The 24,090-nt window shown below is 47.5% G+C and overlaps 1 protein-coding gene across 1 annotated transcript in view; it reads left to right on the plus strand.

The window, feature by feature from the left end:
• Positions 1-7,214: 7,214 nt before the first annotated feature.
• Positions 7,215-24,090, plus strand: part of TFCP2L1 (transcription factor CP2 like 1) — a gene marked incomplete at both ends in the record, with an annotated part of 49,890 nt that continues 33,014 nt past the window's right edge. The window contains 2 exons of the mRNA XM_080918187.1: positions 7,215-7,276; positions 11,552-11,703. Coding sequence (XP_080774313.1) covers positions 7,215-7,276; positions 11,552-11,703 — 214 coding nt within the window. The remainder of the gene's footprint in view (positions 7,277-11,551; positions 11,704-24,090) is intronic.

The raw sequence follows: 24,090 nt of genomic DNA on the forward strand, positions 1-24,090 counted from the left end.
GTGGGTGTGGAGGAGGTGGTGGTGGTGGTGGTGGTGATGGTTGTGGTGGAGGTGGGGGGGTGGTGATGGGAGTGGCGGTGGTGGGGGTGGAGGTGGTGGGAGTGGTGGTGGTGGGGGTGGAGGTGGTGGGGGTGGTGGTGGGGGGTGGCGATGGGAGTGGTGGTGGTGGGGGTGGAGGTGGTGGGGGTGGTGGTGGTGGGGGTGGAGGTGGTGGGAGTGGTGGGGGTGGAGGTGGTGGGGGTGGTGGTGGGGGTAGGTGTCTTAGCCCATAGAGGCCTCTAACACAGTTGAGTATATAACCAAAGCTAGCCTTAGACTTCTGATACTTCCACCTTGCAAGTGCTGGGATCACAGGAGTGAAAAATCATATCTGGGTCTCTTTTCCTCTTCCTATTTCTCTCTTTCTTTGTTTGCTGAGAAACAGGGTTTCACTATGTAGCCCAGGCTAGGCTGAACACACAATGAGACCTACGGCCTCAGCTTCCTAAATGCTGGAATTACAAGAGTGAGCCACATGCTTGGCTCCTCCAGTGCCCACTTTGCAAAACTAGCAACATGCACAGATTGCCTTACACAGGTAGGATTGGGAAGAGCAGGGGCTAAGCAGAGAAGTGAAACAGGCTCACTGGTGTGTTTTCTTATGCTTTTTTTTTCTAAATATGCACAGTAAAGATCTATGCAACAGTAAATATAAATACTATCTTTTATCCCAGCACTTGGGAGGCAGAGACAGGTGGATCTCTAAATCTGATGCCAGCCTGGTCTACAGATCAAGGTCTAGGACAGCCAGAGCCACACAGAGAAATGCTGTCTCAAAACCAAACCAAAACAAAACAAAAACAAAGCAAAAAAGATATTTTTTTTAAAAAAATCACTTTTGTTTTATTTATGCCCTCTGGTACACATTCATTTAACTACTGAGCCATCTCTGTAGTCCATAAATATTATCTTATTATGAGCAGCAGATAGAATACTTGCTTAGCCTGCACTAAGTCCTGGGTTCCATTTCCAGCACTGCATAAACTGAGTGTGGTAGTGCACTCCTGGGATCCCAGCACGAAGGATCAGAAGTCCAGAGCCATTGCTGGCTACATAGCATAATGTTCAGTGACAATTCGAGCTCAGCCTGAGCTAAGTGAGGATCCACGGCGGGGGCTGGGGGACAAGATGCGCATTTAATGAGAAATGTCTCAACGGCTCTCTCTTTCCCTCACTTTTTTCTCTTCCTGACGAGGTGTTTTTGTATCCAGGCTGTCTCTGAACTTCCCATCCTCCTGCCTCTGTCTCCTGAGATCACGACTGCAGTGTTTTCTCATGTTGGTTCAGACATGGTGGCATAGCTTCCAAATGAGGGCATTTTGGAGTCGCTGGACCATGTGGTGCGAGCGCGGAGAGGTACGGAGAATGTGTCACTTACTTTCCTTATCGTGGAGACAAAATACCTGGCAAAAGCAGTCAGAGGAAGGGAGGCTCACAGTCTGAGGTGACACAGTCCACCATGATGGGGAAGTCGTGGTGGCAGGAGCTTCAGATCTCTGATGGACATTGTGCTCATCAGATCAGGAAGCAGAGATTCACAAATGCTGGTGCTCAGCTCACTTTCACCAACCCACAGCTAGAGAGCACCTTTGCACCTCAGTTAAAGCAGGCTAGAAACTCCCCCACACGTGCGCCAGTGTTTTCTGTCCTGGGTGATTCTAGATCCTGCCAAGTTCAGCAGCAATATTAACCATCACATCATACTTCTGAACAACACGTGTGAACACGTGTGAGAAGTGGACCCTGACCCTGATGTATGTATGCAGCTGGGAGCTGTAGCCCTGGGTGGGTGACGACGTTTTGTTCTTCTGGGATCCAAAATCACGTGGACAGGGCAGAAGTTATTCAATGGGCCAAGATTAACTTCCACAACTCCCAAAGAACAGAAGAGAACTGTGGTTCCATGGGAGACTCAGGGTCCTCAGCTGGTCTGTGGCTCAAAAACATCTCAGAGATGTCTGGAGAGATGGCTCACCATTAAGAACTTTTGCTGCAGGCTGGAGAGATGGCTCAGTGGTTAGAGCACTGACTGCTCTTTCACAGGTCCTGAGTTCAATTCCCAGCAACCACATAGTGGCTCACAACCATCTGCAAAGAGATCCGGTGCCCTCTTCTGACCTGCTGGTATACATGCAGGCAGAACACTGTATACATAATAAATCTTAAGAGAAAAAAAAAAAAAAAAAAACTCTTGCTGCTCTTGCAGTGAACTTGAGTTCATTCCCAGCATACATAACGCAGCTCATAAACAACATAACTCTAGCTCCAAGGGATCCGCTGCCCTCATCTGGCCTCTGCATTCACATGCTATAACTATACACAGGCACAGGCACACACACACACACACACACACACACACACACACACAATTGAAATAAGACTGTCACTGAAAGTGCCTTGGCTTGCTTCTTGAACTGGAGAGTCCCCACTGCCAACATCTTCCAGCTTCTTTCTAGTTTCTCTTTCATTTGGGAGCAACAGACAGGGCCTAGCTTCTCAGGGCAGACTTCACCAGCCCAGGTATGGCTGCACTGCCCGAAAGCCTTACAGGACTGGACAAGATGCTGAGCCGGAGCTTGTCATTTCTCACTCATGATGTGGGACAGCGATAACCCCAGGTGCCTGAGCACACGCAAGGGAAGCACACGCCTTTCCTCCCTCCTCCTGTGACCCAGGGAGGGAGTTACTACAGTCTCCTCAAACTGCCCTCCCACCGCTCCCTGTCCCTGGGGAAGAGATGCTCCGTGTGGTCTGTCTCAGAGGCTGGCACTTGTAACTAGGGAGGTTTGCAAAAGGAGGGGCGGCGCTGATAACAGGCTCCTTGTTTGGCCCTGGCAGGAGAGCACTGTGCCAAAGTGCAAGTGGCCAACTCCACCCAGGACTATTTGCTGGGCCTGTTCAAGGGGGCATGGCAACCCTGTAAGAATGAGGGACTCTGGGGCTGCTGACGCTGGTGTAGTACCAAGCTAGTATGCATGAAGTTTATATACAGCTACTGGTGGCAGCTGTCTGTGATCTAGAGGGAGGTAGAGGCAGGAGGATCAGAAGTTCAACATGATCCTTGGCTTCTTAAGTCTAGGCTACATGAGACCCTGTTTCCAAAAGCCATGATCTCTCATTTGGTTAGTATGTGGGTCATTAACAGGTTATGCCACAGATTTTTGTTTTGGTTTTTTTTATCAGGCTGGAGATGGACTCCGGGCTTGTGCATTCTAAGCTCTCTGGATACAACTGAACTGTGGCCCCACCCATCTGTGGCCCTCGGTGCCGGAGGTACAATGGTATGTGGTTTTGACTACTGACCTCTGAAATTTGATGCAGGGAGACCTTTCTCTGTCATTTAAATGATTTTTTTTTTTTTTTGAGGCCGTGTCTCTTGTATCTCAGGATGACCTCAAACTCTCTGAGGATGTCCTTGAACTCTTTGACTCTCCTGCCTTCATCTCCAGAGACTGTGATTCTAGCCGCTCTTCGCTGTGGCTGGCTTTGTGGAGTTCCGAAGGCCTCGAGCACACTCAGCAAATACCCTACCAACTGTGCTATGTGCCCAGTCCCTCCCGCTTATTTCTTTCTTAATTACATTTTATTATTTATTGAGTGTCTGCGTATACAGGTGTGGGCGCACTGTTGACACAATGTACACGTGCCAGTCAGGACACTTAGCATGAGTAGTGTCCTCCTCCTACCCTGCGGGCCCCGGGGATAGAATTCAACAGTCAGGCTTGGCAGCAAGCACCTTTGACTGCTGAATCATCTTGCCTGCCCTTACTTCGGGTTTCTGTTCCTTGCAACAGAAAGCAATTGTAACCAGCTCGTGAGGATCTACCCTGCTACTACGGCAGCTAAGGTGACTGGACAAGGGACGAGAGGTGCTCAGCCAAGAGGAGTCACTGGCAAAGCTTGTTCCGCTTCACCTTTACCTAAAGATCCATGACAGCTCCAAGAGGCTTCATCAGCTTGGCTATCAGTAATGACTTTGAGTTCAGAGAGTACTGAGGCGCCAACACGCCCAGCCGATGTGTCCAGTCTTGGATAGGGCACTTGGCGGCCTACTGCCATCTGGTCTCTGGAGTCCCACAAGGCATCCAGTAGTGAAAGGCATTTTAGCTTAGCCTGGAGTGGCGCCCACTGTTTCCCCACTTTCCTCCAGAAGCTGGCCCCCGAGCTCTCAATAACTCCCTAAAAAATGCTCACACATTCTTCCTCCAGCCAAATCCCAGCTCCTCTGCAGGCCACCATGATGCCCTATTCACCCACTCAAATCATATCCTGGAAGTCCCTGGTGGAACTGATAAAATGGGGGACTCCTAGAGACTGCAAAAATAGGGGGGGCTTACTTTTGTTTTTGAGGGATCCTCGGGTTTGTTCTCGGGGCAGACATACATGTTGTCAAGTTTGTTTGTTTGCTTGTTTTTCAGTGTCAGGTGAAGAAAAGAACTCTGGGAGTGTGGTCATCAAACGGCAGGGAGCTGGGTGTGTAGGCTATGGTGTCTCAGCGGTGGTGTCCACCTCCTGAATCCCGGGCTCACAGAAGGTGGGAGAAGGTGTCAAGAAGATTCTAGCCACTGGACTGGTGAAATGACTCACCATTAGCTAGGTAAGGGTGCCTGTCTCCAAACCTGACAATCTGGACCAGATCCCTGGGACCCACTTGCTGGAGGGCAAGAATCGAGTCCCCCAAATTGCCCTCTGAAAGCCATGCCCCCTGCTGCAAATTTAAAAAAAATATATAAAGTCAATATTCCCATCTATGCAAATCACAGACATTTACAAAATAGAGACCAGTGAAGGGTGGCTCATCTGCATATCTGCCCTCACTGTACGAAACTAATTGTTTCCCAAAGAGTGAGAAGTCAAAAGCTCAAATTCGTCGTTATCCTCCCAGCAGGAATCAAAAGGCTGCCTTTGCCCTCCGGAGGCTGAGGTTTTGTGGTCACCTGCCACACATTTGGACAAAAGGATCCACACTCCTCTTCCCGGCAAACTTGTGACAACCCAGACTGTAAGCCTTATCATTCCTAGTTTTAGGTTCTTAGGGCTTGGATCCTGGTTCCCACCTCAGCTTGTTGTTTGGAGGGGGTGTCCACTGATCTCTGTGTTGGCTAGAACTCTGAGGGGCTAGAATGCCTCAAAGCAGTTCCTCTCCAACAGATTTATCTTAGGGCTGGGACAGAGGGATCTGGCTGAGTACCTTCTAGCAGTCTGTCTGGGGTAAGTTTTAAAGGAGCCCAGTTGGGAAGGAAAGGATGAGAACTAATACAGAAACTTGGTCCAAACAACCTGGGGTAAATTAACCCCCATGGTCACACCTGCCGCTCAATGGTGAAGTCAGAGCCCTAGGCACTTGTTTGTCCTTGTGGATTCCCTTTCTCCAAGTGTTAACACTAGTTGTGTGCCTGGGGGGCATTCCTACACTCATTGCTGCTAGGCTAGTTAGCTTTAAGGCCACACACCCACACCCTGGAGAGCTTAACTGTCCGTCCTTGAGTCCCTTCTCGCCACCACACACATACACACACACACACACACACACACACACACACACAGCTCCTAAAATAGTTTTCACTTCCCTGTGTGACACTTCCTCTGTCATCTGCTGCTTGCACACTGGTAGGATGACAGCCTCTGAAAGGGGTGGCTCATTGGCCTTATCCTAGGGTGCTGTCCTTTTGAAAGCATGCCCCTGTTCTGGCCCCTAGTGGAGAACTTAGTTGTCAGGATGTGGATTACAGAATTCTTTAGTATCCGTATCTGGGAGAGAGCTGGGAAAGGGAGGGGTGATCGCTTCTCCCAGTGTCTCCCTGGAGAGCTCCGGAACTAAAATGGCCTTTGTGTAGTCACACATCCACAGAGCTGGGTGTGACAGGTACAGGAATGCTACCCAACCCCTGAGACATGTGACGTCCAAGAGCAGCCAGAGCAGCACAGGTAGAGGAGGAGAGGCAGACAAGGAGCGACAGGAGGGTTTCTCACAGAGCAGCAACCTGTGGCTGGAGAGAGCCCAGGGACAGCACAGGAAGGAGGACTTAATTCGCCTATGTTTGCAGGCCCAGGTGGTCTCCACAGACTCAATCACTTCCCGGAAGCCTTACTGAGGTCCTGAGACATTACCCTGTGGGTCCACCTCTAGGAACCGTGTACCTTTCTACCTGCCCATCTGCCCGTGGCCTACCATTCACACTCAGACTCACCTTTCCAAAAGCCAATTATAAAAACATCCAAAATCTTAAAGGGGCAGAAAGTTGGAAGGAACATTAGCACAGGCCCTTGCTGAGTTGTGTACCCAGACTCCCATGGTAGAAGAAACGAAATGATTCCTACAAGTTGCTAATACTCCACACACACACACACACACACACACACACACACACACACACACACAGAGAGAGAGAGAGAGAGAGAGAGAGAGAGAGAGAGAGAGGAAGAAAGACTTAATGCCTCCCTGCCTCACATGTTTCTGACACTTCTCCATCCTGTCTTCTCACACAAGCCCAGTTTGTCAAAGCAGGGTTGTCACAACCCTCGTGGTATCTGCACGGAATTACTTTCTTTTATTTTTATAGAAAGGTCTCCAGTATTTCTGTAACTTACAGTGTAGCAGATGACCTTGAACTTCTGATTTTCCTGCCTCTACTAGTGCTGGGATTAGAGACCTCTTCTACCACACCTGAGCATAGAGCCTAGGGCTTTGGGTAGGCTAGGCGTTTTTATATACGGTATGCTAGGTGAGCTAGCCATGAAGTTAAAGACAGGTAAAAGCAACAGGGAAAAAAGGCTAAAAGGTCAGTGTTCAGCGCGAGGAAAAACAAGGAACGTTAAGGAGAGTGCTTAGGTACTACTGGTCACAATCCGGCCCTGAGCAACTGCCTTGGGCTCAGCTGAGAGGCGAGTAGGCCACAGCGAGAGTAGCTGTGTCCCCAGGGTCAGTGGACAAGTAAGAGCTCCCAGAAAGGCACAGCTCAGGCAGGTGCGTCTCAGCGCCACCCTCCCGCCGTGCCAGCCGTGGGGGCCGGCCCGAGATAACCACGCCCCAATGCCACGCCCACCCGCCAGCCGATAAAAAGCGCCGGCCGCAGCCCACTCGGATTCGAGTGTTGCTTTGGGGTGGGTAGCGGCTAGGGTCGCTGCGTTCAGCTCAGTGCCACGCCCCAACCGGTGCTGCGGGAGCCTCAGCCATGCTATTCTGGCACACGCAGCCCGAACACTACAACCAGCACAACTCTGGCAGCTACTTGCGGTAAGACGCGGCAACACCTGCCTATGCGATCAGGGTCCGATCGCTGAATGACCAGTGCGACCTCCAGGGAAGGGCCCTCCAGGAGACCCCGAGGGTATGATAGGGGAAGAGGCGCGCCGATGCCCGCGGGGCGTCCCTCCGAGGTCTCTCTGCCGCTACAGGTGTGGCTAGCCGGGTCTCATAGCCTTCCCGCTTCTCCACTTCAGTCGGAGAAATAAACTTGCCTGGTCCATGTCCATCAGGAGCTGGAGCGTCCGGAGAAGCCAGGCCCCGCTTTGCCCACAGGTGGATAGCGGGAGCCGGTCTGCGCTGCAGAACTGAGGGCTCGGGCTTCAGGGGGTGGCGGCCCCTGCCGCGGGTGAACTGGGTTTAACCGAAATCTCCTCTTCCGTGGGGATTTCGCTAGCGCACTTCAAGGGAAGAGGGTCCCGCGGGATTTTGCTAAGTTCTCTGAACTCCCTCTTTTAGAAAGTAGAACCTCCCCCACCCCCCCACTTTGCTTCAGTGACTGTGGGATTCTTTTTTCCCCTGCTGTGGTACAGCTGGCTGCAGGGCTAATAGGCAGGCATTTCTTTTTCTGAACTCGCCAGAACCAGCTTCAACCTGTCTTTATTTCCATCCTAGTCACAGTTTATTATATGTGCCTTACTTAACCCAAAGGGTGTTTAATGTGGGCTCAGGAAGGCATCACAGGGGTTCTCAGCCCTAGCTACAGAAACTTAAGCGCTTCTTTGGACCCTCAAGCTTCCCCTCTTGGATCTTTCTGTTATTTGTACTTTCTGGCTTCTGATTCATGTATGTCCAGAACTCTTCGAGGAAGGCATCCCTTCTTGGAAAGCTGAGAGGTTTCACTGGTGTATCTTCAGGTTTTTGTTTTTAAAAACTCCAAACTATCGAAAGTAGCAATCAGTCTAGGGTCTGGGGGCTGCAGACCCCGGAGGTGTTGAGGTAATGGAAAGTCCACAGTTAAAATTGCTACAGAATAAATAGATGCTGTTTAGCACTCTATAGGGTTACTTGCAGTCCCTTTTGGATTGTAGTGAGTGGCCTGCCATTAGATATCTGTCTCAGCCTTTCTTAAAAATGAAGTGGAAGGTGACCTTGAGCTCAGTATTTGTCTTTGAAATCTAGTTGCATAAAACATCATCCTTGTTAGAGGAGAGGTGTGGTTTTTGTATCTGTGCCTGAGATGGAAGTCTGTGAGCTAATGCAGATACTTTTAAGATTTTGACATAGCATGAAAGGAGGAAGGCAAACATTGGGGCTGAGCTGCTACAAAGCTGCACTGTTTCTTTGGGTGCTTTGAGGAAGCAATGGGTAAAGACCAGACTCCCCACTGGAAGCTGGTGTTGTTTTTATTCTTTACCTTCAAATAGTTTGACCTCTTTGAGCCCTGTGCGCTGTGTTAGAGCAAGGATGTTTTCCTCTGCTTTCCTTTTTTTTTTTTTTTTTTTCTGAAGAATTTTAAAGTTTAATTTTATATTTTTATTTTCTTGTTTTGCAGTGCTGGGACAAGCCCTGGGCCTTTCACCTGTTCTTCCATCTTGATAACTTCCGGCCCTCCTTTTTTATTATCATTTTTTATTCTGCTAGAAAGTCTGCGAGCCATCTGATTTCAGTGAACAGTGGATGGCCTTTAGTCCCTCCCTCTCCTTTCTGTTTGATGTTCTGGTGACTTTTATTCCTTGGCAAATAAGGACACCAAGCCAGAAACAAGTTACTGTTGAATGATGGCTCTTAATAACTCCCCCCCCCCTTTTTTAATTTAAAAGTAACAGTGCATGGGTTATTAACTTACATGGTCTGGGCAAACATGAAATTATGCAATTTTCTGGGGAGCAGGATGGCTTACTTCTTTCTGTGCTCCTTAATGACTGCCCAGGCTGGAAAAGGGTGAAAGATTGGCTTCTGGTGAGAATGAAGCTGGCCAGCCTTGCACCCTCTCTACTTTGGGCAACAGACAGGAATAGCAGGGAAAAAAAAAAAAAAAAAAACGAAAAAACCAACCAAACAAACCATACAGGGAATGTCTCCCAGGTGTGCCCAAAGGCAAGCTTTCTGAGAATTTGTTAGATACTGTTGGGGTGTGTGCTCTGCTGTATTTCATAGACACTCGTTTATGATGCTGTGCAGGGAACAAATCGTACCAGTGACGGAGCAGTGAAGTGGGGTCAGCTGATCTGATTCATGGCCCAGGCCCATGGTGGGAGGAGGGTCATCAAGATAGGGCAGGGCATCTTTTGGTAGTTGTTTCTGTGGCAACTTAGTTTAGAATCTTTAAGGAAGTCTCACCTGCCCATAGGCCATTCTGATCCTCAGGGATTTTATTGTTCCTTGTAAGTACACACATCTGAAGTTCGTTCAGGCTGAGGTGGGACAGCTCCTTGAGTCTGAGAGTTCAAGGCTAGCCTGGGCTCTATACTGATACCTTCCTGAAGAAGTCTAAAAACAAGTTCCTCTGTAACAGGGTGATTGGAGGCTGATGTGTGTGTGAGCCTTGTGTGTGTGTATGTGTGTGTGTGGGAGGGGTCCAGACAGGGTCTCATTATCTGGTCCTAGCTGTCCTGGGACTCACTCAGCTTAGCCTCGAACTCACAGAGAGATCCACCTGCTTCTGCCTCCCAAGTGCTGGGATCAAAGGCGAGGGCCACCACAGCTGCCGACTAAACTTCAGTGATGTTCCTCAGGCACCATGCAAATTTGTGTTTTGAGGTTGGAGCTCCTGGTCTGGAACTTGCTTGACAGACGAAACTGCTTAGCCAGTGAGCCCCAGGGGTCATCCTGTCACCTCTCCCTAGCACTGGGAGATGTGTAGCTAGTCACTAACCACACTCAGCTTTTGTAGGCCGTGGCCTATGGACTTGAAATTAGGTCCTTGTTGTAAAGCAAGTGATTTACAGACTGTCTCCCCTGTCCAGGGCTGATGGGTTTTGGTGTAGGGAGCATTATTTACAGGTGAAGGAAACAGCTTTTTGAATATTTTAAGATTTGCTACTTGGATAAGAAAACTGAAATCTTCATGGTATTTTGGAAAGCTCATTATGACCTTTAAAAGGGGAAGCTATAGGCCTGCAACATGGCTCAGCAGGTAAAAAAGATGCTTGCTGCCAAGCCTAATGACCAGAGCTTAATCCCAGGAGTCCGCATGGCAGCAGGAACGAACCAGCTCCCAAAAGTTGTCCCCTGATATTGATATTGATGTGTGTCCCCGTGCTGCGTGTGCATTTGTTCACATTCACATGTGCCTGGGCACACACAAATAACTAAAGAAACGCAAGACAGGCCAGCGCATCCCCTTCTTGGAAGAGATGAAGGTGTGTGGCCATCTAGGCAAGGAAGCAAACGGCTCTTCAGATGTGTAGCTCACAGTTAATGGAGTACTGCCTACTGCTGATACATAGAGTTGGTTCAAGAATAAAAGTTGAGAAGTTTGACCTAGGTTTAGTCCCTGGGACCCACATACCAGGGAAGAACTAAATTTTGCAAGTTCTTTTGTGATCTCCACACATACAGCATACACACACACACACACACACACACACACACACACACACACACATACCTACTAAATAGATACATGATGTTTAAAAAAATGAATGAAATAGTTCAGATGGTTGTCCAGGAAGATGTTTTGTGAGAGTGCTTACCAAGAAATGAGGTGCCCTTGGCTAGGGGTCTAGCTCAGTGGTAAAGCACTTGTCTGGCATGAACAGAGTTCTGGGTTCAGTCCCTGAGTGACTATCCCTTCCCCAGGGGGGAAAATAGAAAAAAAAAAGAAAGAAAGAAAAAGAAAGACAGGTAAGACAGACAGAAAGGAAGGAAGAAAGAGAGAAAGGAAGGAAGAAAGAAAGAAAGGAAGGAAGAAAGGAAGAAAAAGAAAGGAAAGAAAGAGAAAAGAAGGAAGAAAGAAAGAAAGGAAGGGAGGAAGAAAGAAAGAAGGAAAGAAAGAGAAAAGAAAGAAAGAGAAAGAAAGAAAAGCAAGCAAGCTTCTAAGGTCATTTGCTGCTGGTTTCTGTCACTCGGTTTGGGGAAGTAGAGGACAACTTTACACTTCACTTTTCTAGACCTTGGGTGAACAGATCTCGTGAGCGCCAGTGGATAAAGCTAGGATCATGGCAGTAATAGTTTCATCTTGGATTTGGGCTGCGTGGATGAGGAGCCAGCCTGCCAGTATGTCACACTGGACTCTGAAGTTGTCTTTGCCTTCATCTATCTTGGCCAATGTTGCTCTGTGCCTGGGCTTTGTTCTTGACCACAGCTTCCTGTGTTTTACAGTGATGTGCTGGCTCTGCCCATCTTTAAGCAAGAGGAGCCGCAGCTGTCTCCTGAGAATGGGGCGCGCTTGCCGCCCCTACAGTATGTGCTGTGTGCCGCCACCTCTCCAGCGGTGAAGCTACATGAAGAGACCTTGACATACCTCAATCAAGGTAGCGGCCTTTGTAGAGTTGTAACCTGGGTGCAGGGGACACGTGGGATAGTTGGCAGAGGATATGCAAGACCCTGTTGGGCCTCTTTACCTGTGACCTGGGACTAGGAGTCAGGCACAGGGTCAGATTCTGTGGCTTCCTACGTGATTTCACTAGGTAACGGAAATACTGAAAACTGAACTGGGAGTGGTGCTGTGGGCCTGTAGACCTACTCCGTATGCCGAGAGGCAGCCTGAACAACAGAATGAGACTCTTGAGAAGGGGGAAGAGAAGAAGAGAGGGAAAGCCGAGGGTGGGTCATCTTTGTGTGCCTCCAGAACTCAGTGGTTGATGGCTGCTATTGCTGTTTGGTGCTCTTGGTACTTGCACTGCTGTCCTTCGTGGAGTGACAGCTGGCCCAGGTCCGCCCAGCTCAGTCTGGCTTCCAGCTGCCAGGGAACAGCTGGTGGCTCTAGCACAGTGTCCTGCCGTTCCTTATTCTCAGGGTCTCAGTGATTTCTTGTGTAAAAGGAGAAAGTGTGATTTGGGGTGGGGGTGTTTAAAAGGGGGAAGGTAAGTGACCTGCCCGGCTTGATGACAGTTGGGCAACCATCAGGTCTTCCGGTCTTCCTTGTGTTTTGATCTGGAATCTTCCTATGTAGCCCAGGTTAGCATGGAACCCAAGATACTTCTTCAACTTCCTAAGTGCTGAGACTGTAGGCTTGTACTCTGACTGTTTTAATACTCCTTTTAAAGTCTTTTTATTATGTCTGTATATGTATGTGTATTTGTACATGTGTGATTACATTATGTACAAGTGTTTGTGTGTGAGTGATTATATTTATGTACAGGGTGTGTGTATATGTGTGTGTGAGTCTGTGTGTTTGTATGTGTATGTGTGTGTGTTTGTATGTATGTGGGGTTTTTTTGTGTATTTGTCTGTGTATGTGTTTGTGTATGTGTGTATGTGTTTTTGTGTGTGTATGTGTGCATATGTGTGTGTGGGTGTATGTGTGTGTGTGTATGTGTGTGTGTTTGTATGTGTATCTGGTTTTGTGTATGTATCTGGTTTTGTGTGTATATGTGTTTGTGTGTATATGTGTGTGTGTGTGTGTGTGTGTGTGTGTGTGTGTATGTGTTTGTGTTTGTACACTTGGAGTCAGAGGGGCTTGTTCTCTTTCACTGAGTAGAATTCAGGTCACTGATATCAGTGCCTCTGCCCAGCCGACCATCTCGCCACCCATGTCCCCGTTTTTGAGTGTTTCCTTTGTCTCACACTGCAGCTGGATAGAGCTTCACTGGTCTCTGTCCTGATCATGGAACTGCATTAGCACTGTCTCCTGGATTGCCTCATAAAGAATCTAACTCCATCATCCAGCACTGGTCGCTCTGCTGTGGGCTGGAGTCTGGGAGGGGCAGCTGAGCCCTCATGAAAGGCTGCCTTCATTCTGTAGAATCCTGGATCTGACCTTGCCCATGTCTAGAACTCACTGCAGATGGAAGTGGCTGGGCTACCTCTGCGTGGAATGTGCCCCTGACATTGCTGGCCTGTCCCTGGGGAAGGCACTGCTCACCCCTGTGGGCTGCACACTTACTGTTCCTGCGGTGGCTTGATGGCCACTGATGGCAGGTGACAAGCTGACTGGAAGCACAGGGTGCTGGAAATGGCTTCCGGCCTTATCCTCTCTCACTTGTTGAAGGTTGAATGCTACCGGCTTTAACGTCTGTGCAGTCTCTCTCCTCATCGTCTCCTCAGCCCGTCACCCTCCCCTGCTCCCCTCCCTGATTCTTGCTTAAACTTGAGAGTGGAGAGATGAGCCCACTGAATTGATGTGGGTCTTGTTTGAGGCCATGTCCTGTGTGCGCTGATGACCCAGCGCTGTGAGGTGTTGTTGCTGAACAGGGACTCTGTGTGTGTGTGTGTGTGTGTGTGTGTGTGTGTGTGTGTGTGTCCCCTTTCCCATTCTAAGGCCTTTCTTTGGCTGTGTTCACCATGCCCCTTCCCCCCTCCGCCGTTAGTTAGCCAATGTCCAAAGGTGTTTACTAGCATATGAGGTCTTACTAACACATACATTTAAAAGAACATCTTCTCCATCAAAGATGTTAAAAAGAGAGACAAGGACCCACTCTGTGGTTCCATCCATTTGCTTGTGTTAACTTACTATATTCCCTTTGGATGTTTATGGATTTATTATGTTACAATAGAAATTGAACCCTTGCACAGGATGCCTGGCACGATAGGGCTGGTGTTCTATCACAGAGCCACACCCTTCACCCCTAGATATTTTTGGTTATGTATTCTTGTTCTTTGATATTTTGAGACAGGGTATCTCTGATTCCAGGGTTCTCATGGAACCCCTCTGGGCATCCCAGATGTTCTCTTGTAAGGTTTTTGCAAATGCACCATCTTGATACTAGTAAAAATAATAGATATTTTATAGCAGAAAACATAGTTTTGACATTGTTTAGAAGGGCTGGGACATAGGTTAGTTGTCAGAGTACTTGAGTAACATTCAGGTAGCCCTGGGCTTGATTGATAGTACCCCATAAACTAAGTGAGGTGGTTCACTTGTAATCCCAGGTCTCTGAGAGGCAAGAGGATCAGAGGTTCAAGATCATGCTTAGCCACGCAGAGAGTGAGGATAGCCTGAGATTCTTGAGACCCCTGTCGGAAGGAAGGAAGGAAGAAGGAAGGAAGGAAGGAAGGAAGGAAGGAAGGAAGGAAGGAAGTCTCTCAAACCAGGTGATGTTGGTGTACACCTTTAATCCTAGTACTTGGGAGGTAGACACAGGTAGATCTCTATGAGTTTGGGGCTAGTGTAGTCTATAGGGTGAGTTCCAGGACAGCCAGGGCTACAGAGAAAAACCCTGTCTCAAAAAACTGAAAGGTCAGGGAGAAAGAAAGAAATGGAGAAAATATCAGAATTACAGTTATAACATGAGTTGTCTGGCCATATACCTTTAATCCCAGCCCTCAGGAAACAGAGACAGGAGGATTTCTATGGGTTTGAGCCCAGGTCTACATTGTGAACTTGATGACAGCCATAGTTATATAAAAACCTCATCTTTAAAAAAGTTAATATTCACATTCTATGCTTTCCTCTCTCTCTCTGTAACGTAGCCAGTCAGTATAGTAAATATAGTCATTGTTGCTAATTTGCATGTTTCTGCCAATTTAAAAAGAAAATCCAACTGACACTCAAGAAAGCTTAAAATAGAAGATCAAAAGACAGAAAATTCAAAGAAAAAATCAAATTTAAATCCCCTGTAATATCGTGTGTGTGTGTGTGTGTGTGTAATTTCATTTATTTAGTGTTGTGGGTAAGTAACTGTTGCCATGGCACACATGCAAAGGTCAGAGGACAGCTCTCAGAAGTCAGTTCTGTCCTTCCACCACATGGGTACTGGCAGTTGGAGTTGTCAGGCTTGGCAGCAAATGCCTTTACCAATAGGTTGAACCATCTTGCCAACCTAACCACTGATTGTCTACATATTTTATACATGCATGTTTTAAAATTGGGCTTGTGTGATGTTATGCCATAAACTCTGCTAGTCTGGTGTTATATTGCGGGCAGTCAAATTTTGTTGTTCTTGTTAGAAATTACAATTAAAGGTTAAAGAGATGATTCAACAGGGAAGCCTGATAACCTGAGTTTAATTCCCAGGATCCACAAGGTGGAAGGAGAGAAAGAACTTTTCCAAAAGCTGTTCACTGATCTCCACATATGTGCCATGGCTTGGACATGTGCACACATACAAATAAATGCAATATTTTTTAAAGTAAAATTTGAGGACTAGGGATATTGCTCAGTGGTTGTCTAGAAATTAAACACTGACAAGCATCCTTGCATGTACAGCTTGATTTTTTTTTTTTTTTTAGTTATATACCTAACATAGAGTTACAGTGTTAAAATGTTACACATTATCTTCTTGGCAGAGCCTCTCATGTCAGCCAGCCCTGTACATCTCAGAGTCTCTCTCAAAGTCAGGTGTTCACAGTTTTCACAATTAGTAGAATTCTTTGTGTAGTATCTTAGACACTGCCCTATTATGGTGAGACACCATGACCAATACAACTCTTATAAACAAATGCATTTAATTGGGGTTGGCTTACAGTTTCAGAAGTTTAGTCCATTGTCACAGTAGGAAGCATGGCAGCAATGACGCTGGAGAAACAGTTGAGCTATATCCTGATCTGCAGGCAGAAAGAGAAAGACATTGTGCTTGGCCTGGACTTTTAAATAATCAAAGTCCACCCCCAGTGACACACTTCCTCTAACAAGGCCATGCCTTCATATCCTTTCAGATAGTCACTATGAATTCAAATATGTGAGCCCATTCGTTCTTGTTCAAACCGTCACAGACACATGTCAGATGACAACAGTGGGGATGTCACTTCACCTTCCTTGTTTGAGACGGAATCTCAGTTGTTTGCCACAAGCTTGTAGGATTCTTCTGTCTCTCTTTACCACCACACCACAGGAGAATTGTTTCGATGTGACTGCCGGCTAGCTTTACGTGGGTTCTGGGATCCAAACCCAGGCCTTCATGCTTGCACAGGTGGTTGTGAACTGCCTGACATGGGCACTGGGGACTGAATGTGAGTCCTCTGCAAGAGCAGTAAGTGCTCATTACCTCGAAGTTTCTTTGTCTTCAGTCCTCAAAATTTGATTTTATTCTTTTTTTATTTTTTAAAAGACTTATTTATTTATTTTATGTGAGTACACTCTTGCTGTCTTCAGACACACCAGAAGAGGGCATTGGATCCCCATGACAGATGGTTGTGAGCCCCCATGTGATTGCTGGGAATTGAACTCAGGACCTCTGGAAGAGCAGCCAGTGCTCTTAACCACTGAGCCATCTCTCCAGCCTGTCTCCCTCCTTTTATTTACTTATTTATTTATTTACTTGTTTACTTATTTATTTATTACTTTTTTTTTCTTAATATATGGTCCCAGGCTTTATGGAGCCTAGTCTGGCCTCAAACTTGTGGTCTGCCTGTTTCAGCCTCCCAGAGTGCTAGAGTTACGGTGACCATTAGCGTGGTTAAACATTCTGTGCTTCATAATGACTAACATGATGAAAATTCTAAAATGTCTGTTGCTCTCTAGAATGTCTTTGTAATTTTATTATGTCCGCTGTACATTTCTCTTTGAGATATTTGTCCCATCCATTGGAAGAGACATAATTTATGAATCATTTAGTGGCCATATATTGCAATGTTTTTCCTCCTTCAGACATTTATCTATATTTTGTGGTATTTATATTTATGGTGCATAGCATACAAGATCTGAGAGTCTTGAGCATGCTAAGCAACCATACTCCCAGACCGATGGTTACATTTATTTGTTTGTGTGAATCTGTACAAGTCATACATACATTTAGAGATCAGGAGACTTTGTTAGAGTTCTATCCTTTAACTATATGGGTTCTGGAATCTGGGGGTAGGTGGGGGGGGGGGTGCTCAGCTCAGGATCTTGCCTGCCGGTGCCTTTTCTTTTTCCCCTTTTGACCGTGCATTTTAAGCATTATGTTGGGTACCTTATGGTATGTGGACAGTAATTATTTGGAAAACTTATGTATCCATTTTTTCTTTCGCTTTTATTAATGATAATGTACTAGGTGTCTCCTCAGAGTACCTCCCACCCAAGCTCTTAACCAGGACCTACCTCAAGTAATTTCTGAGATCAGATAATATTGGGTGCCTTCAGAATTAAATATTTTATCCTTCAAGTCAAATTGATCTAATTTTTGAAAAGCAGTTTTTAGGAGCCAGGTATACTTACATCTCTGATCTCAGCCCTCCTGATTCAAAGCAGGAGGGTCATGAGTTGGAGGCTAGCCTGGGCTATATATTACAATCACAGTTTTAAAAAATCAACAACATGCCATTCAAGACCTTTTTAACACATTGAAAGGTTTTCTCTGATATTTATATGTATTATGTTGACCTGTGTCTATAAGTCAAATTCTCTTAATGAACCTCTGGACCGCCATCTCCTGAGCAGTGTCCAATAAGTGTTTTGGCAGCAGGAAGACTCGGGTAAGAAGTGTCACAGGCATGTCATGCCACTGGGGTGTCCTGGTCACCAAACCTGGTGGCTGGTTTTAGAAGTAGGAAAAATGGTTTGAGTATGTCTTCTGAGAAAAGTCTTGTAGAGAACTATTCCAAGAGAACATTGGAATAGATGAAGGCTTGCAAGTTCCGTGCTGGGGTCAAAAGTCCTTGTGGACACCCTTTCCTGACACTGGAGCCTGAGGGAAGGGAGGAGGTGGAGAGGGAACCCCAGGTGCTTCTGCCTTGGAGAAAAGAAACTCTCCAGCGTGCTTGCTGAGGAGTTACACAGTACTGGGAATCTAACCACAGCTTTGGTTAGGCACATAGCAAACAAGTACTCCACCATAGCCCCAGTCCCTCCCTAAAAGCATTTATAAATGATCACTATGATCAGGTGGCGAGCATGTGTCCTCTAGGCCCATCAGAAAAGCACTTTCTAATCCCTCTTCCCATCCCTGATTGGGGATCAGGCTCAGAGTCTGAGCTAGCCCTGAGTCTTATTCCTGTCCTGATAGTCTCTTCTTGGCAGACCCTAAAATAAATTATCCTCGTTTTTTTCAAGTGATAGCCTGACAGGTGTCTTTACATTCTCGATTCTCCTCACCTGGGCAGACAGGGCTCTGGGGAACTCTGGGGCTAGAGTGGGCCATGGCAGGAAGGGGGGGAGACACTGGCAAACCAGGTTTTTGGTTTTGGTAGGTCTAGGTCCTGTACTTTTCTAACCTCCGAGGAACTGTGGGGAAAATGCCTGCAGGGAAAGAGATTGGAGCAGGTTCGGTTCTGCGCAGGGCTGTGCAGGGCCTATCTCCACCTCTGGTCCAGGGAAGTCTCTGGGCTCCTGGCTGTTTGTTGCCTGGAGAATTATGTGTTCCATGAATGTCCAGTTACATTTTTCCTCCTCCTTCCAGGTCTTTAACTGAATTTAAAGAACAGGGTGGGATTAATCTCTGTTTTCTTTCCTCCACAGCTAGGTCTTCTTTTTTTTAGCTTAATTTTTAGCCTCAATTTGGGAAAATAAAGTACAGAAGACAAACGACCCTGCTACACATTACCTAGAAACAAACAAAAAAAAAAAAAAAAGCTTTCTCTCTTTGTCTTCATTCTGAAAGAAGTTTACTGAGCAGGGAGACATGCCCACTCTAGAAATAATGTCCCGCAGTCTCCTGTCTTCTACATGTTTGTCTTGGTCACACTAGCATGGGCATATGCATGTGTGTTTGCTTGCTTTTCTTTTTGAGGCAGAGTCCTAACATGTATGCTGGACTGGGACCTACTCTGTGACCAGGCTGGCCTCAAACTCACATCTGTCTACCTCTGCCTTCAGAGTGCTGGGATTAAAGGTGTGTGCCACTTTAGCCTGGCTTCGTGCTGGAGACCAAACCTAGTACAATACCTATGCTAAGCACAGAACACACTCTACAACTGAGCTTCATCCCCAGGCCCCTCCACATGCTTTTAATTTTAAAAAATGTACTGATGTGTGTATATGTGTAGGTTGGTGAGTAACTTATAAGTGTAAGTGCCCATAGAGGCTGTGAAAGAGGGAGTCACACGCCTGGAGGTAGAGGCGCAGGTGGTTGTGAGCTACCTGATGTAGGTACTGGGAACTTCTGGAAGAATAGCAAGTGCTCTTAACCATTGAGTTATCTCTCCAGCCCTAACCCCTCTACATATCTTAGCATAGGAAAGACCTTAGAAGAACTTGAAGGCCCCCTCTTCCAACCCCATCTAATTGATGGGAAAACTGAGGCCCGAAGGGGGAAATAACACTTCTCAGCATACACAGTGGGGTCTTAACCACCTCTGTGAGTTCAGCCTGAGAGAACCTTGTGTGTTCTTGTCCTCTACCATTCCCCAGCTTGGATTATTAGCATGGATCCTGTAGATTCGGAATGGAGGGAGAGGCCAGGTGTTCTAGAAATCCAGCGTGACATGTATACTACCCTTCTCTCAATGTCTGTTTACCAGCATCCCTGCATAGTGCAGTCCTCTGGGTGTCTGCCACCACCTGCAAATTACTGGTGATTATAAATGTACTCAGATTGTAGAAGCTTGAGCTAGCCTTTGTTCCCCAGCTTTTGGTTTCCTAGGTCAGTAAACAGAAGCTTAGAGAGGTCGTATGACTTGCTCCAGTACCCCTCCTTTTTCTTCCCTTCCTCCAGGTCCCTCTGTCCCTTTGTCTGGGGTCTCATATAGCTAAGGAATGGCCTTGAACTGCTGATCTTCCCATGTGCTGGGGTTACAGGCTTGTAACCATTTTCACAGGAGCCGCTGGAGAGTTGGGCCTGTGCCACCACACCTGGCTTTGTCTTTTTAAAGATTTAAAAAAAATATTTATTTTTATGTATATAAGTACACTGTGGCTGCCTTCAGACACACCAGAAGAGGGCATCAGATTTCCATTACAGATGGTCGTGAGCCACCATGTGGTTGCTGGGATTTGAATTCAGGACCTCTGGAAGAGCCGTCAGGGCTCTTAACAAACCACTGAGCATCTCTCCAGCTCTCAAGATTTATTTTTATTTTATGTATATGAGTGCTTTCTCCATGTCTTAGTGACTGTTCTGTTGCTCCGAGGCGACACAATGACCAAGGCAACTAAAAGGAAGCGTGCAACGGGAGGCTCACTTACAGGTTTAGAGGGCTAGTTCATTGTCATGGCAAGTAGACAGGTGTGGTGCTGGGGCAGCAGATGAGAGCTTTAGAACCTGGTCCATGGGGGGGGGAGGGAGAGGGAGGACGAGGGAGAGGGAGGACGAAGAGAGAGAGGGAAGAGTAGGAGAGGGAGGGAGGAGGAGGGAATGAAAGGAGGAGAGAGAGGGAGGAGGAGGAGGAGAGAGGGGGAGGAGGGAGAGGGAAGAGGAGGAAGGAGAGGGAGGACAAAGAGAGAGAGGGAAGAGTAGGAGAGGGAGGGAGGAGGGGATGGGAGGAGGAGAGAGAGGGAGGAGGAGGAGGAGAGAGGGGGAGGAGGGAGAGGGAAGAGGAGGAAGGAGAGGGAGGACAAAGAGAGAGAGGGAAGAGTAGGAGAGGGAGGGAGGAGGGGATGGGAGGAGGAGAGAGAGGGAGGAGGAGGAGGAGGAGAGAGGGGGAGGAGGGAGAGGGAAGAGGAGGAAGGAGAGGGAGGACAGAGAGAGGGAAGAGTAGGAGAGGGAGGGAGGAGGAGGAGGAGAGGGGGGAGGAGGGAGAGGGAAGAAGAGGGAGAGGGAGGACGAAGAGAGAGAGGGAAGAGTAGGACAGGGAGGGAGGAGGAGGAGGAGAGGGGGGAGGAGGGAGAGGGAGGAGTAGGAGAGGGAGGGAGGAGGAGGGAATGAAAGGAGGAGAGAGAGGGAGGAGGAGAGAGGGGGAGGAGGGAGAGGGAAGAGGAGGAAGGAGAGGGAGGACAAAGAGAGAGAGAGGGAAGAGTAGGAGAGGGAGGGAGGAGGGGATGGGAGGAGGAGAGAGAGTGGGAGAGAGAAACACTAGAAACTAGGCCTATCTCAAAGCCCATCTCTAGTGACACACCTCCTCCAACAAGGCCACACCTCCCAATCCTTCCAAAAGTTCCACAAACTGGGAACTAAGCATTCAAACCTATGAGCCTATGTGCCATTCTCATTCAAACCACCACAGGTGCCTTGGGCAGGTGGAGGTCAGAAGGCATCAATTCCACAGGAATTCCGAGTTACAGATGGCTGTGAACTGCCTCATGAGCTCAATCCCGTAGAACCCTTGTGGGGGAAGGGGCTGGGTGTAGTGGTACACCTTTAATTCCAGCACTGAAAGTAGAGGTAGGCAGGTCCCTGCAGACTTGCTAGCAAGTGAGTTCTAGGTTCAGTGAAAGACCCTGACTAAGAAAGGAAGGGAGAAGGAAGGAGGGACGGAGAGACGGAGGGACAGAAGGAAGAAAGGAAAGGATGGAGAGAGGGAAGGAGAGACAAAAGGAGGAAGATGCACATATGGACTGGACACATACAATACAATTTGTCATTTAATGATGTCCTGGAAATGTCCCTGAGATTGTCTTTAACTCAGCACAGTGTTTCCTGTTTCCACAGCTTTGCCATGGCACCCTCATATCAGAACTTTAACTCCTTGAAATCGCAGAACTGTCTTCTATTTGTGTGGGTAATATGTCCATATCCAATTTAGTCACTCTTTAGTCAGCAGACAGTTGTTCTGGCTGTGTGTGTGTGTGTGTGTGTGTGTGTGTGTGTGTCTGTGTCTGTCTGTGTGTCTGTGCGTCTGTGCGTGTGTGGTGATAGTGGGGACAGGACTGGGGTCTTATCCATAGTAAACAACTGCTCTGCCACTTACATGTGTAAGCACTTGTGTATGTGTGTGTGTATGTGTATGTGTGTCTGTTGTGTTGGGAACTCCCTCCTTATTCTTTGTTATTTTATTTTCCTGAGATAAGATCTCCCTATGTATAGCCTAGGCTGGCTTCAAACCTGTGTGAATCCTGCCTCAGCCTCCTGATTGCTGGATTATGAGCATTCAGTAAGACGCTCTCAACCATAGTTACCCTGGGGTACTGTAGAACACTGGAACCTGCTCTTGTTTCCAACTTGTTTTGGTACCCAGTGTCCAACCATCCAACTTCCCTCCTCCCTCTGTTGTATTTTTGTGGGGAATGATACTGTTAAGGATTCTGGATTCTGCAGCATCCTCTGAGGTCTTCTATGTATATTTGTTTTTTTTTAAGATATATTCATTTAATGTGTACAAATACACTGTAGCTGTCTTCAGACACACCAGAAGAGGGCATTAGATCACATTACATATAGTTATGAGTCATGTGGTTGCTGGGAACAGAACTCAGGACCTCTGGAAGAACAGAGTAGCCAGTGCTCTTAACCACGGAGCCATGTCTCCAGACCATTTTATGTATATTTGTATGTGTATGAATCAGCATATAGAGGCCAGAGGATACCTGTGATGTCCTTTCCCCAGCACCTTCCATTTGCCTTTTGACTTGGGGTCTAAAACTGGCCCGGAACTCACGCGTTCAGCTAGGCTGGCTGGGCAGCAAGCACCAGGCACTCCATGTCTTAATGAGTTAAGGCTTTTTAGTCCTTCATGTAGTCCTGGCTCCTGGAACTCAGAGGGCTGACTCCCTCTAGCTCCTTATTGCTGGGTTTAAAGGTGTGCACTCAGTACTGGGCGTGGCCAGCATGGCTTTATTTATTTGCTTACTTTTAACAAAGCAAAGCATTGGTTCCAGGCATGGAGGTCGGGCCTTTATGCTTGCACACAAGGTACTTCACTCACTGAGTGGCTCCTGAGCACCTCTCACACGTTGTGTATTTAACATTCATGTTCTGCATCTGGTCCTGAGTGCTGCTGTGAAGTAAAAGGCGCTTTGGCAGGGCATCCCACTGGGACTCATGATGCCCCGAGTTGTTAGCCTTGCAGACTGAATTAAGACGGGCAGTGGTCAATGTGTGTCTGTGTCAGCTTCTGTCTGGTAGATTTACAAGTGTCCCTGTGTAGCTAATGAATTCCTTTAGCCGAGGGAGTTACTTAGGTTATGCTGATGGATAGCTTGACCCCCTTCCTGTGGTTACCTAATAGTGATTTTCCATTTATTTCCTCCTTCCCACACTTGTGTTAGAAATGCATCTGTGAGTTTTCTCTAGCTGGGGAGATAAAGTAGCTCAGGCAGTGAAGCCTCAGGACCCAAGTTTGGTCCTCCACACCCATAGGAAGAAATGAAAAAAAATCCAGGCGTGGTAGTGCACGCTTTCAGTCCCAAGTGTTGGGAAGACAAGTGAATCCCCAGAGCTCAGTGGCTAGTCAGGCTCACTGAATCAGCGAGAGACTGCCTCGAAAAATAATGTGGAGAGCGATAGTGGAGGACCCCCTGACACCGACCTCTCACCTCCACACACGGAATGATGATGATGATGATGATGATAGTAATGATGTAAAAAGTCTGACCCGAATTCAGTCCCTGGGACCCACATGGTAGCTGCTGTGTAACTCCACATGTGTGTTCCCTTGCCCCTTAAGTCTACACTTTTAAAGGTCCGAGGAGAAAGAATTTGCTTTCTATTATTTCATCGTCCTGATCTTCCTGTCCTGCTGTGTGGTATGTGCTCCTGGCACTTGCAGGCTAACACTGACTTCTTTGATATCGTTTCATTGTTCACGTTGTCCTCGCTGCAGGGAGTGTCTCGGCCTGCCTCCCCAGTCACCGTGCCTTGAGCATTTCCTCATTATTTACACCACAAGGTGTTCAAGGTGCTTCCTGCTCTTCTGGTGTCTGTCCCGTGCCAGCCCTGGCAGCAGCCCCTTCTAAGAAGTATCCAGGCCATGGTTTTCTTTTTCAGGAGTCCCACAGATAACTAACTATCTTGCATGCTCTGAGGACA

The sequence above is a fragment of the Micromys minutus genome, assembly GCF_963924665.1.
Source record: "Micromys minutus genome assembly, chromosome: 6".
Taxonomy (NCBI): Eukaryota; Metazoa; Chordata; class Mammalia; order Rodentia; family Muridae; genus Micromys; species Micromys minutus.